This window comes from Lactuca virosa, chromosome 8 (assembly GCF_052849685.1).
Source record: "Lactuca virosa cultivar CGN04683 chromosome 8, Lactuca_virosa_CGN04683_v6, whole genome shotgun sequence".
NCBI lineage: Eukaryota > Viridiplantae > Streptophyta > Magnoliopsida > Asterales > Asteraceae > Lactuca > Lactuca virosa.
In genome coordinates, this window is record NC_136433.1 from 113681121 (window position 1) to 113698714 (window position 17594).

The 17594-nt window shown below is 31.7% G+C and overlaps 1 protein-coding gene across 1 annotated transcript; it reads left to right on the top strand.

The window, feature by feature from the left end:
* The first annotated feature begins 2228 nt into the window (after positions 1-2228).
* Positions 2229-4661, top strand: LOC145130734 (protein FAR1-RELATED SEQUENCE 5-like). Its single transcript, XM_079065506.1, has 4 exons — positions 2229-2584; positions 2657-2915; positions 3133-3771; positions 4086-4661. Exons 1-4 carry the CDS (start codon positions 2229-2231, stop codon positions 4659-4661), a joined length of 1830 nt encoding a protein of 609 aa, XP_078921632.1.
* The last annotated feature ends 12933 nt before the right edge of the window (positions 4662-17594 follow it).

Genomic DNA, 17594 nt, shown 5'->3' on the forward strand with positions numbered 1-17594 from the left:
TAAGATATATGTGATTTTCCACTTGTTTAATAACCTTGATTAGAGCTTTCGTGCTGATAACGTGTTATGAATTAAGCGTAATTAATGTAACTATAAATCAAACCAAACTAGTAAACTTTGATAAGAACTTTAATTGAGAAGAAAGAATATTTAGAGAGAATATGAAAGTTATATCTCTTATATTTTTTGGTGTGTCTCATTCTTTACAATGGAGGGGTATTTATACTACAAATTTTACTTACATATAATTATAACTAGTTAGAAATGTTGACAAATTTACCATGCACCAATTATTATGTCATCCACCAATTATTTACAACACAACCAATTATTTACAACAATATATATATATATATATATATATATATATATATATATATATATATATATATATATTAAAAATAATATTTATTAACATATAATAATCAAATAAAAAATAATACAATAAGAAATAAATTTAAAAAAACTAATTAAAAGAATTAATGTACAATAATTCAATAAGATAAAAAAGAAAATTTGCATAAATGGTCATTGTAGTTTGGTAAAAAGATAAAACTGCAGAAATGATCCGGAAGGGTAAAACTGTCATTTTCAAAATGTTAACAGCCAAACAGTTAGAATTAACGGGGTAGGGACCAAAACCATAAAAAAACCACCAAATAAGGACCTTTTTTGCTAATAAACTTTTTTTTGGTCCTTAGCGAAAGAAATTCACAAACCACATGGACCATTTTTGCAATTCTCTCTCTCTCTCTCTCTATATATATATATATATATATATATATATATATATATATATATATATATATATATATATATATATATATATATATATATATATATATGGAAAAGTTCAATAGAGAACCAATATGAATTAAAGAACCAAGGAACCCATCTTAACCATCTATTTTGTTTTAATCTTGGCCATTAATCCATAATTAACCAAAAAAAACACGGAGGGGCATTTTGGTAAGTTCAGCGTCTCATTTAACATCTTGTTTGTCTCCGTTAGAGTCTTCTGATTTCAGCGTCTTCTGTTACCGTCCTTCATCTTCTAACACTACACTGATCGATCCAAAATCTCGCTTGTTGTTCGAAATCTCAACCTTTTTCATCCAATTTACTAATACTTTCTTCAGATTTCAGCTAATAATCATGTATTATCTTTCGTTTATGATTATTAGGTCAATTATGGACTTTGATTTTACCGTTTTTCTTCCGATGCATTGTTATTGTAATCGTCTGATTGTAAAATTCTCTTGATTTTACCGTTTAATTTTCAAATTGTTATGTTTTTATTGTTAATTTGCTAATTTTATGTCGTATGTTGAGTATACTGTTTTTCATTCGATCGTTTTTGTAATCATTCGTCTGTAATGCATATTCGACATTTAGATAATCAATTATATCTTGTGCATCTTCTGACATTTAAGTTTTTTCCAAACTTTTAGTGATTTTGAGAATCTTATCTTATCTTGTGCATATATTTAAAAATTTTGTGATTATCTTGTTTATTTGTTTCCTTTTTTGTATAATTATCAATTCTAAATTTCTAATCTGCATATAAACTCCAGGTCATCGACGATTCATTATGAGTTCTGTGAATTCTTGTTCAGATTTGCATTCAACTATTAATGAACAATCACGTAAGTTTTTTTTTTCTTAATATAAATTTCACATTTTATATACAATGTAATAAAATAGATGTTCTGTTTGGTTTTGCAGTTCATGATCAATCATCTTCAAGTATGAATATTGATCATTCAAATAACAGTAATTCTTGTTATAGTTTTGATTTTGAGCTCTACAATACTGAAACTTTTAAGCTTGTTCCTTATGATAAGTTGATACATAAGAAGCCTTTCAAAGGATTGATGTTTGATTCGTTGGACATTGGTCTTGACTTTTACAAGACTTATGGTAAAGAATCTGGTTTTGATGTGAATATGTCAAGTCAAAAAAGATACAATGATGGCACAATTCGTATTAGATATTCGACATGTAGTAGATCTGGTTTCACGGAGTCATTCAAGAATGAAAATATTAATGTGAAATTTTCAGATGTTAAGGGAAGGAGAACTTCTTCTAAGAAGAACGGATGCCTTGCTGTTTCAAAGTTCAAGAATCTCTGATGTTCTTTAATGTTCTACATTTATGTGTTTGTTGAAGATCACAACCATGAACTTGTTGCTCAAGATTAGTTGCACTTATTAAGGATTAATATGACAATGGATTTTCTTGATGAATCCTTTATACATAAGGTTGGTACTTGTAACATTGGTGCTTCAAAAGCTTATAACTTGGTGAGTAGTATGAAGGGTGGCTTTGATTCTAGTGGAGGTACTACAGTTGACTTTAAAACTTTTCATAGAGATTTGAATTCTAAAATTGGTGTCAAAGATTCCCAAATGGTTGTGGATATATTGACAAACAGAAAATTATGTTTCTCTAATTTTTCATTTGAGGTCCAAAAAGATGTTGATGATCATCTTACTGGACTTTTTTGGGCTGATGATACTTCGAAAGCTAACTATAAGGAATTTGGAGATGTAGTATCTTTTGATGCTACTTATCAGACAAACAAGTAATTCCTAATCCTTATTTGTTCTTTTTATGGTATTTGTTCTTTTTAATAATACTTATAAAAAAAATTCAGGTATTCTATGGTATTTGTTCTTTTTACTGGAGTTGACTACCACAAGCGTTGTGTTACTTTTGCTGCTGGTTTACTAGCTCGTGAGACAGCAGATGCATATGTGTGGTTGCTTGAAGTGTTTCGTAAAGCATTTGTCAAGCCACCCATGATGATTGTAACAGATCAGGATTCATCAATGAAGAAAGCTGTTAATTTTGTTTTTCATGAATCGAACCATAGACTATGCATGTGGCACATCACTCAAAAACTTGAGGAAAAGGTATATTCTTTGTTTCTTGATTCCTATATATGTTTATAACGATATAGATCATAAAGCACATTGTGAATTCACAATGTAAATTTGCATATAATGAAAGGAACAAATCTAAATCATAAATCACACTGTGAATTCATAATGTTAAACAAATGTTATGCTACTATGAATTACATCAAATATTCAACATATGTAATGATTCTTATGTGTTTCTTTTTTTTAGATTCCTATTGATGTTTATAACCATCCGGACTTCCAGAAGACAATTTTTGGTATTATATGGAATCTTCAATGTTCTCCACAAGATTTTGAAAGTTCGTGGTCAACAATGTTAGATAAGTTTCATCTAAAAGAAAATGACTGGTTAAGGTCTGTTTTTAAAATAAGGGATTTATGGATTCCGGCTTTTATGAGAGATCTTGAAATTTCTGGTTTGATGCGAAGTACTTCAAGATCAAAGAGTCTAAATTATGCTTTCTCACATTTTTTGCATCATAAATCAAATTTGGTGAAGTTCATGATGTCGTTTAATAGTGCAATGGAGAAGCAAAGGCATCATCAATCTTTATTAGATTATCAGTCCACAACTACTACCCCCAAGCTAAGGACTCCTTTGGCTATTGAAAAGCATGCATCAAAAATTTATACACATACTATTTTCTTGGACATTCAGAAAGAGTTATACAAATCTGTGTTTTATTGTGTTCAAGAATCTGTAGTTATTGAAGATGAAAGCGAAGTTTATGTTTTGAGAGATAAGAAGAAAAAAAAGTTGATTGATAAAAATGTGAATGAGGATGAAGATTCTGATGATTTTTATCAAAATAGTCTTCCTTCTCATTGTCCTAATACTCGTTACAAGGTATGTCTATTTGTCTTAATACATTTTATTAAATATAAAATGTAGTTTAAAAATTTACACTGTGAATGTAGGATGTTTTGCTAATTCACAGTGTGAATTTTTATAGAGTTATAAGTTTTTAGATTAGTATGGAATATGTATTTTTTTTTTGTGAATTTGATTTGAAGTACATATTTATATTATAGTATTATGATTTCTAATGTCCTGTTGATTAATAATGTGAATCGATGTTAATTTGTATAATTTTATCGAATCGTATGAGATAGAATTTCTTATTCACATATTAATTTGTTTATTAATGATAATTTTTGTAGGTTGTATTTAGTAGAAGGGGTGATAGCATTAGCATCAGTTGTAGCTGCATGCTTTTTGTCCAGGAAGGATTGTTATGTCGTCATATGTTTTTCATATTAAATATGAAAGAGTATGATGAAATTCCATCAAATTTCATTTTGAGGAGATGGGGAAAAGATATCATAGCTGATGGATTGTTGAGAAAAAAGTACTCATATCCTCATAAAGGCAGTAAAAATGAATGTTTGATTCAAGATGCGTATGTTATTCTTCGTTTGTCCATTAACAAGATAGCAAATAATGAGGATGAGTTGGCTAAATATATAAAGCAACTTCAGGAGGTTGATAGTGGTATTCCTTTATGTACCTCATCAAGGGCATCTTCGAATAGATCACTTCACATTGAAAAAATTATTGGAGCTGCAGTACCAGATGTTATCAACATTCATAATCCAGAGGGGATTAGAAACAAGGGATGGGCCAGTGGTAAAAGAATCAAGAGCACTAGAGAGAAAGTGATTGAGAAATCTAATGGGGTTCTAGGTTGTGCAGTTTATGTCATAAACCAAATCACAATGCTAGGAGTTGCATTTTGAGGTTAAAGAAGTCTGATTTAGAATCTGAGGTTATAGAAGGCTGATTGTTTCTAATTTTTTCTTTTTAAGACTACTAAAATAAGATTTGATTTTTGTAATGATCATTCAATGGTTAGAAATGTTGAAATATTATTGTTAATTTTGATATTCATTGTTTTAGACTTTATTTCTAATAATAGAATATAATTTTTTCAAATTTAGTGTTTTTGGTTAAAGATATTTTTCTATTGTTAGTTTTTTCAATATTTTCTAATAAAAATTTCATGCTAATGATTTAATTTATGTATATTATTGTTAATCTCATATATAAAATTTTCATGTTAAAGATTGTCTTAATGTAATTTAATTCACATTGTGAATCTCAACAATTAATTGTTCTAATGATCTATATGTACCATAATTCACATTGTTAACCTCACATATAAAATATACATGTTATAATATGTACTGTAATTCACATTGTGAATCTGACATATTAAATTTTCACAAGGTTAACATATAAACAATGTAAATTTTCATATTTTTAATAAAACATGTAATTGTATAACATACATGTAGACATTCACATGAAAATATAAACATCTTTTAAGTATTTAGTAAAGTTCATTATATTTGATATAGAAACTAACATCAAATTGTAACATAACAAGCATGTATATGTTCTTAAAGAAATTAAAGTGCATCTAAACTTATACTAATTATGAATAGAAAACTAAGTTTTAAGTTTTACACTTCTTTTTCCAATCCTTGAAGTACTATATCCTTTCTCCCCTTTTTTCCCATCCCTTGTTGAGCAAATCTTTTATTTCTTCATTAGTCTTTTTTGCAAACTTAGCTGTTTGTGCAATGATTTTTGACCTGTATGTGTTTGTGTCACTCAATAGTATCTTTGTCAAATACTTAATGCGTAACTCGTTTAACACACTTTGTTGTTGTTTTGATTCTTTTGGCAACCCACATGTCCAATTTACTGTTTTATCTCCCATATATGTCTCCATATGACGCATGGAAAAAACTCCACAGTCAACATGATTATCCCTCGTGCGCCAATTCATGTTCACCCTTTCTGGTTCAACACCCTCCAAAGTTGAAGTTGATTTGTGATTGACCCTCATCAAGTACCTACTAAAAAGTATTTTCTACAAAAAAGAAATTGTCATTTTCTATAATTATTATTTTATTTAGATTATTAGTATATTAATACTTATATTTATAATGTAAATTTATTATTCTTACCAATTCATTAGGTGCATCACGATAAGCTCTAGGAAACTTTGCAACTGAATTCCTATTATCAATGACATCAACCGCTAGTTCCTCTAAGTTTATGCAGATGATGTAAAAGTGATTTTTTTGATGAACTGGGAAAAACACCTGTTTAATAATATAAATTGTTAAACTTTGTTTAAAATATGTAATATATTCAACAAAAAGAACAGTTTATTACCAAGTGGACTTATTCAAATGTCAGAAGTTCTTTGTCCTTTTTCATTGCATCTTTGATGTTTGACTCAAATTTATCAAATCTTTCATTAAAAGGGATATATTTGTCAAATATGAACTGTCTCTGCAAAAAAAAAATTAAATATACATCAAATTTTAAAGAGTAAATTGTTAAATTCACAATAAGGTAAATTTTAAAATTTAAATTATTCACACTGTGAATTATAATGGGATTCACCGTGTGAATTTTATTTTCTGAAAAAAAAAATTAAGAGATTCACATTGTGAATCTGTGTGAATGTGAGACATACGTCCAAGATTCACATTGTGAATTTATGCATTTAACAGCAAAAGAGTTTGAGGTTCACCAAGTGATGTACACATACACATATTGAGAATTTTTACAACTATTTTGTTCATAGTGAATACAAACAAAAGTGTTGATCAACTTGCAAAAAATAAATTTAAGAGATTCACATTGTGAATCTGTGTGATTGTGAGACATAGATCCAAGATTCATATTGTGAATTTATGCATTTAACAGCAAAAGAGTTTGAGGTTCACCAAGTGATGTACACATACACATATTGAGAATTTTTACAACTATTTTGTTCATAGTGAATACAAACAAAAGTGTTGATCAACTTGCAAATTTTTTTTTAAAGAGATTCACATTGTGAATCTGTGTGAATGTGAGACATGGATCCAAGATTCGCATTGTGAATTTATGCATTTAACAGCAAAAGAGTTTGAGGTTCACCAAGTGATGTACACATACACATGGTGAATTTTTACAACTATTTTGTTACTTATTCAGAACTATTGAAAATTTTATTTATTATATTATCAACATTAACTTACCACCATTGATGTATCAAAGAAATACCGATTCACTGTAGAATTTGATTTAAGCTTTTCTTTATAGTTCAAAATATCAGTCCAAGCATCAATGACATGTGCATGTACCCATAATCCTGCCTGCATTGTTTCAATCATTCCTCTTCCAAGCACATAACCTCTCTTAGTCTGAAATACATTCTCACTTAATTTGTAATCAAATAAAAAAAAGCAGTTAATAGAAAATTAATTTGTATTTGTATTTATATACTATTGTATTTAAATAAAAGATAACATGAATTATTACCTACTATTACCAATTCTGGAAAAAATTCTATCTGATACTTTTACTTCATTTGGATCTACAAGTTTTGATGCACAAACCTCTTTTTTATTATAAGGAGAAGATAGCTTCAATGATGGTTTTTTTAATCTTTTTCCTACTTCTCTTTTTTTGTCTTCATCATCTTCAATTCCCAAGATATTATTGTCACATTCTGTTTCTTCTGAATCATAACTTTCTCCTTCATCAAGTTTTTCATTTTTTATTTCTTTCTTCATGTGTTGATCTTCACTGCTTTCATCTCCATCCTGAAACTCTTGTGTTAGACCAAGACCAAGTCCAAGTCAAAAACTAGGCATTGATGATTTTCTAGTATTTTTTTTTATTTTTTTTATCATCTATTATTGTTTTTTTATTTTTTTTGTTCTCTAAAACTTTTTACATTTTCAAAATCATCATAATCATCAAAATTTAAAATACATTGAATAGAATCAGCAATCTCATGCACTATTGGATCATTGTACAAATTTCCTGGTGTTACCATGATTGGTTGATTCTTTATTTCATGTTCATTCAAATTCTCATCGCTTTTTTCTTCATCTTCATTTTGAGTTTTATAAATGAATTCTTGTTCAAAGACTTTCTTCATATCTTTCAACTCATCGCTTTCTGTGAATTTTGTTGTTGAAAACTCAATTAACTTTCCAAACTTCAGTTTATCATTCACTAGTTTTTTGTAATTCTTTTTCGCTTTGAATACCAATTCCTGCGAAATGAGATAAAAAATGTCAATAAAAATGAATTTTTTTAACTTTCTTCTATAATAAATTATAGTTCCAGAATATGAATGCATTGATGATGTATCACATTTTTAATGCATTTTAATAAATTACATATTCACTTTGTGAATTTATTATAGAGAAAGTAATAAAATACACTTTTATATTCACAATGTGAACCACTTTATGCATTTCATCTTAACTACAATTTTATAACATATATCTGTAATATAACTTCAATTTTTTTTAAATATATAGATTATTAACTTACATCGAGTTTCATATCTTCATTTTCATCGGTGTCGGATTCTTCATCATTCTCTATAACATCATCATTCCATTCCAAAGTTCCAAAGTCACCACTCTTTAACTCAGCTTTTTCCCTTTTCACCATCATTTCATAATCCCAAAAATGTAGTGCATGTATTTGTCTTTTTTCATTCTCATCATTCTTCATAAACTCCAAATAAGCTAACTGTTTATGTAAACAAAATTATGATTAATTAGTTTTCTTATAATAATATAAATAAAAGTGTTAATTATAAGAATTTTCCTTACCAATAATACAAGAAGTGGCCCACAATAGTAGTTTCCTCTATCGGTTTCATCCCACGTCATCTTTGACATTTTCAAGCAATTAGTTATAAAACCACACCAGTCAATTTCTCTCATAGGTGTTTTGCCTAACAAATGTGGCAATACTGTTGTCTTACAAGTTCCAGGCTTATTCTGTTCACAGATGGTATTAACAAACAGTAATAAAAAGTTTGTTCTGAAAATAATCCCTAAATCTGATGATTCTTTAATTCTCTCTTCAACATCTGATGGTCTCATAGCCTTGAAATTGTACTGTTGCTTCCAATCCATTAATTCTTTTCCTTCACATTGATCAATGTTATATATATCTTTTCCACCTAGAGGAATTCGAAGCAAATCATGAACAAGTTCTGGTGTTATGTCTATCTTCGCATTAGGTAGATGGATTTTCATATCTAATGGATTGAATGAATTCACAACAAAACGTGCCAATTTCCCAGAAATTCCATTGGTTGCAATTCTCAGCAAAGATCCCAATCCCATTTCTCTAACAGCTTTTTTCTGTTCTTTGTTTAAAGATTTAAAAAAATCATAAAACTTCTTTGGGCTCATTCTTGTTCTCAAAGATACTCTGTCATTTGGATTTATTGGCACTTTTTCCTTTTTTTCTTTGACTACTTCGAAAGTCTTTGTTTTTCTTTTTCTTTTTCTTTTTCCTGTTAGTCAATAATTTTCATAAGCTTCTCATAATATAACATATATACTATAAAATAACTAACAATACAAGAAATTCACATGTGAATTTGTTTTGCAAAATATAATATAATACATAAAATAAACATGTGAATTTGTTTATAACTTTGTAAATTAAACATGTGAATAGTAATAAACAAACCTGTTACTTTTTCATCTGATTCTTTCTTTACAAGGCTATCATCAACTTTAATAGGAGTCACAGATTTTTTGTATTCAATCATTTTAAGTCTTGGACTCTGTCTGATTTCTGTTCATGTTTTAACAAAATTAATAAGAATTAACTTTTTAGAAATTCACATTGTGAATTTATGCATTTAACAACAAAACAGTTTGAGGTTCACCAAGTGATGTACACATACACATGGTGAATTTTTACAACTATTTTATTCATAGTGAATACAAACAAAAGTGTTGATCAACTTGCAAATTTTTTTTTTTTAAGAGATTCACATTGTGAATCTGTGTGAATGTGAGACATACATCCAAGATTCACATTGTGAATTTATGCATTTAATAGCAAAAGAGTTTGAGGTTCACCAAGTAATGTACACATACACATATTGAGAATTTTTACAACTATTTTGTTCATAGTGAATACAAACAAAAGTGTTGATCAAATTGCAAAAAAAAAAAGAAAAAAAATTTAAGAGATTCACATTGTGAATCTGTGTGAATGTGAGACATAGATCCAAGATTCATATTGTGAATTTATGCATTTAACATCAAAAGAGTTTGAGGTTCACCAAGTGATGTACACATACATATTGAGAATTTTTACAACTATTTTATTCATAGTAAATACAAACAAAAGCGTTGATCAACTTGCAAAAAAATAATTTTTTTTAAAGAGATTCACATTGTGAATCTGTGTGAATGTGAGACATGGATCCAAGATTCACATTGTGAATTTATGCATTAAACAGCAAAAGAGTTTGAGGTTCACCAAGTGATGTACACATACACATGGTGAATTTTTACAAGTATTTTGTTCATAGTGAATACAAACAAAAGTGTTGATCAACTTGCAAAAAAAAAAAAAAATAATAAGAGATTCACATTGTGAATCTATGTGAATGTGAGACATACATCCAAGATTCACATTGTGAATTTATGCATTTAACAGCAAAAGAGTTTGAGGTTCACCAAGTGATGTACACATACACATATTGAGAATTTTTACAACTATTTTGTTCATAGTGAATACAAACAAAAGCGTTGATCAACTTGCAAAAAAAAAAAAAAAAGGATTCACATTGTGAATCTGTGTGAATGTGAGACATGGATCCAAGATTCACATTGTGAATTTATGCATTTAACAGCAAAAGAGTTTGATGTTCACCAAGTGATGTACATATACACATGGTGAATTTTTACAACTATTTTGTTCATAGTGAATACAAACAAAAGTGTTGATCAACTTGCAAAAAAAATATTTTTTTTAAGAGATTCACATTGTGAATCTATGTGAATGTGAGACATACATCCAAGATTCACATTGTGAATTTATGCATTTAACAACAAGAGAGTTTGAGGTTCACCAAGTGATGTACACATACACATATTGAGAATTTTTACAACTATTTTGTTCATAGTGAATACAAACAAAAGTGTTGATCAACTTGCAAATTTTTTTTTAATAAGTGTGTAGTATATGATTAGATAACTAGTTATTTTAATCTGAATGCGAATGTTCTAACCTTTATTTTTATCTTGAATATCTTCAATTTTTTCACTTGTAGTTGAAGGTAGAACATCTTTTAGATTTCTTGTCAATTTCATTCTTTTCTTATTATCCTTTTTTTCATTGTTCTTTTCTTCATTTCCTGTTTTTGATTAACAAATTAGTTCAAACATCAATTTCATGGTATGAAAGTTATGATTTATTCATATTTTTCACAATGTGAATCAGGATTACAAATGAATTTAACATAATATTTATTCACATTGTGAATTCAGTTTGAATCAAAACATTATCAATGCAACTCTTTATAAATTTACAATGAGAAACACATTAAGAGATACAATATCAATTAAACATAGATGCATCATAAAATTTCACAAGATAAAAAAATCAAATGTAAATGATAAATCACCCTCTGAATTCACAATTTGAATAAATGATATGTTAAATTGATATATAATCATGATTCACTTTGTGAATTGTCAAATAATGTAATACTCAGAAACATTGAATCCTTTCAAAATAATCAAATGTAAATCGCAAAGCACACGGTGAATTCAAAATATGAAATTAGTTTTTGAGTTTAATGAATAAACTCAGAAACCACTTAGATTCATAAAGTTTTTAGGAAATTACGGTTTGTAATTTAGACATTCATGATTTCTGTATCGATTTGAAGAAATTTATATCATTAGGTTTTTGGTAATTATACAAATTCTCAAAAATTCATGAAATTAGGGTTTCGATTTACTTAATAAACTCATATTCGAGTTAGATTCACAAAGTTTTAGGAAATTTCAGTTTGTAATATAGATATTCATGATTTCTGTATCGATTTCAAGAAATTTAAATCATTAGGTTTTCGTTATGTATACAAATTATTAAAAGTTCATCATCTGAGGGTTTCAAATCAGTCTAAAACGATTTTGTTAATAAAATAGTGTATTCACAGATTCATCGAATACATAATGTAACAGATAGTTTAGATTTGTCGTTTTGAAATTTATCAATCGAAAAAATATAATGTTGAAAAGGCATTAAATGAGATAATCGGAAATGAATAGCAGTCAAATATACCTTTTAGATTCATTTTGACAAACTTTTCGGGAAGATTCACTGTGGATATTGGCTGAATCGTCGCCGGAGATTCGTTAGAAATCGATGTTCGTCGGTGAAGTAAAAGATCGCTTTCAATGAGAGGGTAAAATCGATTTCACTGATATGTGAAACTGATGAACTAACGTCGTTAATTAACAGTGAGAGTTAATAAGTTTTAGGTTAACGAAAATGCCCCCTTAAGTTACGTGTTTGGTTATAATCAGCTGGACACTATTGTTTTTCATACTTTTACATCTCAAATCCAATGGCTGTCAATTTTTTGATCCAACCATCTTAATAGGTTCCTTGGTTCCTCCACTCATATTGGTTCTCTATTCAACCCCTCCCTATATATATATATATATATATATATATATATATATATATATATATATATATATATATATGTGTGTGTGTGTGTATGTGTATATGTGTGTATAAATATATATGTGTGTGTATATATATATATATATATATATATATATATATATATATATATATATATATATATATATATATATATATATATATATAACAACCAAAAACACATGGCTAAAATTCTCATTTTTAGAGTAAATAAAACATCCATTTTAACAAAATTACATCCAGAGGAACCCGTTTGTTCATAATCCATTATTCAAAAATTATAGTTAAAAGGAAGACAATGTGGAATCTCAAATCATATATTTGTTGATGTATATGTACAGTCTCACCTTTGCAATCCAAAAAGTACCTGTAAAATATTTAATTCACAACTATAGGCACAAAGCTTAGTGAGTTCCCAAAAATATCACATACATCACAACATAATAAACAGCCATGGGTTATCAACTACGTTGGGGACTTTCAGTGGTCCCAGTAGGCTAACAGCACGCCATATGGTTTAATAAGACACCTCGTGGGTTATCAACAACCCTGGGGACTATCAGCAGTCCCTGATTCACACGAGTCTAGGAGTTATCAACAACTCGATTCACACATAACAAAAATCAACAAAATAAGACCCAGCTAGTCAACAAGCATATACTACCACACAAGCAAGTATAGTGAGAAGACTCACATCGCAGTTAGCAACTAAAACACAACAGCTCTCACATGGTGAAGACTGGTACTAAAATACACCTAAATACCAATAAAGAAGTACCTAATCAGTCTACACCCTAAAACATCTACATTGACCAAAAATCAACCTTGGTCAACAGTTAACGGTCAAAGTCAACAACCAGATCTCCCATTGACTGACCCTCACGTCGTGACCAATCCTTGGTCACGTCGTGAGAAAGTGAGTCCAACTCGATCAGTAGCTCAGTCCCGATTCAACTCGATCATCCTCAAATCGATAGTCACGTCATGATAGAGCTTCTGTCACGTGATGAGAATCCTCAAACAAATTTTTCGGGACACCTAGCCTTCCATTACGTTGTGAAGGCCAACCCTTCACGTCATGAGAACTGATCTGACTTCCTAATTGCATTAAGTCCTTAATCACTCTATCCATTCATTCGTACTTTCCCAGTGGCTTTCCTACTCTAAATACAACATAAAAATCGGTGCTTTATGGATATGCATGCCCAATGCATTCCCCTTTCACTCTAGGCCATAATCAAAGAAGAAATGGACCCAAACTTGCACTAGAGATCCAAAATCATCAAAAGGACATAGAACTAGAACATACAACCTAAAAGGGTCCCTAAGGATCCATAAAGTTAACAACTTTATGGAACTTTGTCACTCAAAAATTCACAAACATGGAGAAAAGGGGAAAAGGAGGCTAGATCTAGCAACTTATATGCATAAAGGTGGAAACTGGAATCATACCCAAGGTCTAAAAGATAGTTAGAAGTTGAGATCTTCTTATGCAAGGCTCCAAAACTCCATCTTGAAAGAGCTTCATACCAAAATCCACCAAGAACTCCAAAAATGGAGGAGAGAGAAGAGAGAGGTGGCTCAAAATGATGAAAGGGAGGCTTGGTTTTCTCTCAAAAAGCTTTAGGCGTGAAGGAGGATGGAAAAATACCCCAAAAGCATGAAACCACCTTTTAAATACATAGAAAACCCTAAAATTTGTGTGCTCGGGCTGCCCAGTTCTCACCTCGTGACAACCTGTTTGTCACATCGTGAGAATATGCTCTTCATATCGTGAGAATATGCTTCTCACCTCGTGACAACGAAGTTTCACCCAATTCCATTCCAACTTCAAACAACCATAACTTCTTCATTTCAATTCCATTTTCAGCGATCTTTATATGCACAGAAAGGTATTGACGAGCCCCACACCCCTCTCTAATTGATTTTGACTTAATAAATGTCGTACTAAAACGATAATGCATATAAGAATCCCGGAATATTACTTTTCCCAGTTTATCCGTTTTCTTTAAAGCAAAAATCGAAAGCTTTAATCACTTAACCAACCATTTCAACATCTGATAGGGTCTAAACTCTATTCCATTGAAGCCTAAAACCTTTGCTTTATCCATTTACAGATCACTATTCTAAAATTAGAAACATTTTGAAATCAGGTGTTACAATTCTCCCCCACTTAAACTGTATTTCGTCCTCCAAATCCGACTCGGTTAGAATTATATGGAAACTATACTAACACCGTCCACATGTTCCCTCCCATCACTCCATATAATCAACACATCCATTGTGAACTCGAGACACCATCCAGAACCCAACTAATGCCAACAATCAACTCGGTCAATTGTAGCACTCGACTGCAATAACTACATCTCTCTCAAAACTCGAATTCCTAACTCATACCGAGAACAACTTAAAATGGAAACTCCCAGAATTGGAACTACTAACCACCTCCATCCATGTACTTCACAAAATTGGAAAACCATCATTCTAAACTTCTAGAGACATACTTGATAACTGACGATCATCCACTCGTTATACTTACCCCAAGTCTCTAACCAAGAACACCACAAAACTATACATAACAATACTCAAATCATTTCGATCAAGGATTCCAACCCATCCTAAAATTAGAAATCGCCTAAAAAGTTCTCCAATACACACTTGAATTCCTGACTAGTCATGTCTAACCATTTGCTACAACGAACGCAACCATGGTCAATACAAAATCTTGCCTGACACTCATACTCCCACAATAGCTCAAGTGCACAATCATCTGCCAAAACATCCAAGAGACTTATAACCACCCACATCACTGATCTCATGGAATTCCAACCAGCATACCCCTACCTATAACATCCATAAAATTCATGAAAAATTAAAACTTTTACAAGCATTCAAAAACCATTAATTATTGCAAAATGTTTTCAAAATAGTTCCATATCAGAGTATCCTAGAAATCAAATCATAAAAATGTGAGGAGGTGCACAATCACGCCTTCGCCTTCCCGCGATCATCCGCAATGCCTGGAACCAAATCCAAAACTGTAAGCCCGAATCTTAGTGAGTTCCCCCAAAATACCAACACCATACAAACCATAACCATGTAATAACGAACAACATGCATATAGAGTCTACAGTATGACTGGACCGCCCTCACCGGGGATTCAGTCTGTCTGGCCCACTCTTAGAACCTTCAACATATATGGTTCGCCCTCCCAGGCCTTAAGTCTGTCTGGACCATTCTCCGGGCCTTCGACCTAACTGATATGCCCCATTGGGCCTGCAGTCTATCCGTGCCGCCCTGGGTATGTTGGCCTATAGCACAAAGCATGTCCGCCTCAACCCACCCCCAAACACACAATCAACATATAGATAACAATGCTAGCATATACAAATAGTCAGACCGGTCTAAAAGATCACTAATCATAACATCATCCTATAAACCAGGATACCGACCTAACAGGTCACTAAACATAGCATCATCCTATATACCAGGATACCGACCTAACAGGTCACTAAGCATATCATCATGCAATAACCAGGATAACAATCCAAAAAGAAGGGTCGACATTGGTGCCTTCGCCCATGTTAGTATAGTGAGGACAACTCACCTCACAATGTCGATCGTAACTAAAATATCAAACACCCGAAACACGGCTCCAAACACCAACACCTACAACCACCAATGATCCACTTCCATAAATTCCCAAATTACCAAAATACCCTCAGAAGTCAAACTGGTCAACCCTTGCTCAAATTCAAAGTCAATGGTCAAGGTCAACAGTCCATGTTGACCCAACTCGTCGAGTGCAACTTACAGACTCGTCGAGTTCCTTCAGAACTCAGAAAGTCGTGAAAACCCCAGTCAACTCGCCGAGTTACCAATCAACTCGTCGAGTCCATGCAGCATCAAGAATATCACGAAAACCCTAACCAACTCGTCGAATCATCTCGCTAACTCGCCGAGTTCATGCAGAATCCAAAAAGCGGTAAACCCTCATCCAACTCGTCGAGTTGGCTATGCAACTCGTCGAGTTCCTTCAGTCCTTATCTCATTCAGACGTTTCAAAGCGAAACCAAGGCCCCAAACTGTAGATCTAAACTCCTAGGGTGTAGTTACCACGTAAAGTTGCTAACTTTACGTGCATGCAAGGCTTCAAGAAGCTAAAACACTCAAAACTAGCCTTAGGAAAAAGGTTTAGGGCAAGGAGAAGGGCCAATGCTTCATAAAGCTTGAGGCTTTATATCAATGAGGTCCTAGAGGGGTCCAGATCTGAAGTTACAACTTCAAATCGTGCTCAAAATCAGAAATGCTTCAATGATAAGCTAGAAATGTCCCTAAACTCTTAGATGAATAGATCTAGTAAGAGAATGATCAAGGTAATGACTTTTTACCTTCAACTGAATGCCAAAACAATGTAAATGCTGGATCTACAAGCCCCTTCTCGTTCCAAGCTTCTAACTCTTCAAACCTCTTCAAGAAATGCACTAAATACTCACTTTTAGCCTCACACACACTCAAAATAGGGTTAGATCGATTAGGGTTTGCTTCTAGATGTGAAAAGGTGGTAAGGAGGCTGTAAGGAAGGACTTAAGGTCCTTTAAATAGAGTGCAAACCCTAAAAATTTGGGTTTTCATTCATAGCCTTTACTCGTCGAGTTGGGGTCCTCCAACTCGTCGAGTAGGTTCCATAAACCACGCGGCCATACCAGTCTCTACAGAACGAGTTGGGGCAGCTAAATCGTCGAGTAGGTCTCTAATAATGAATATAAAAACTTTAAAATTTATACCTGGGAGTCGGGGTGTTACAATTCTCCCCCACTTGGACTAGACTTCGTCCTCGAAGTCTGCTGTAGAAAACAGGTCTGGGTAATGCTCCCGCATCTCAGCCTCCGGCTCCTATGTTCACTCAGATCCCCTTCGCTGTTCCCATTGTACCTTTACCAAAGGTACATCATTGTTCCATAGAACCTTCACTTTCCTCTCCAGAATGGCTACTGGCCTCTCTATGTAATTCAGGTGCTCGTCGACCTGAATGTCATCTAATGACACCAATGCCTCCTCATCTAGTATCACTTCCGTAATTGTAAGACGTGAAAAGTGCTGTGAATTTGACTGAGCTCCTCCGGGAGGTCCAGTCTATAGGCCACCTTGCC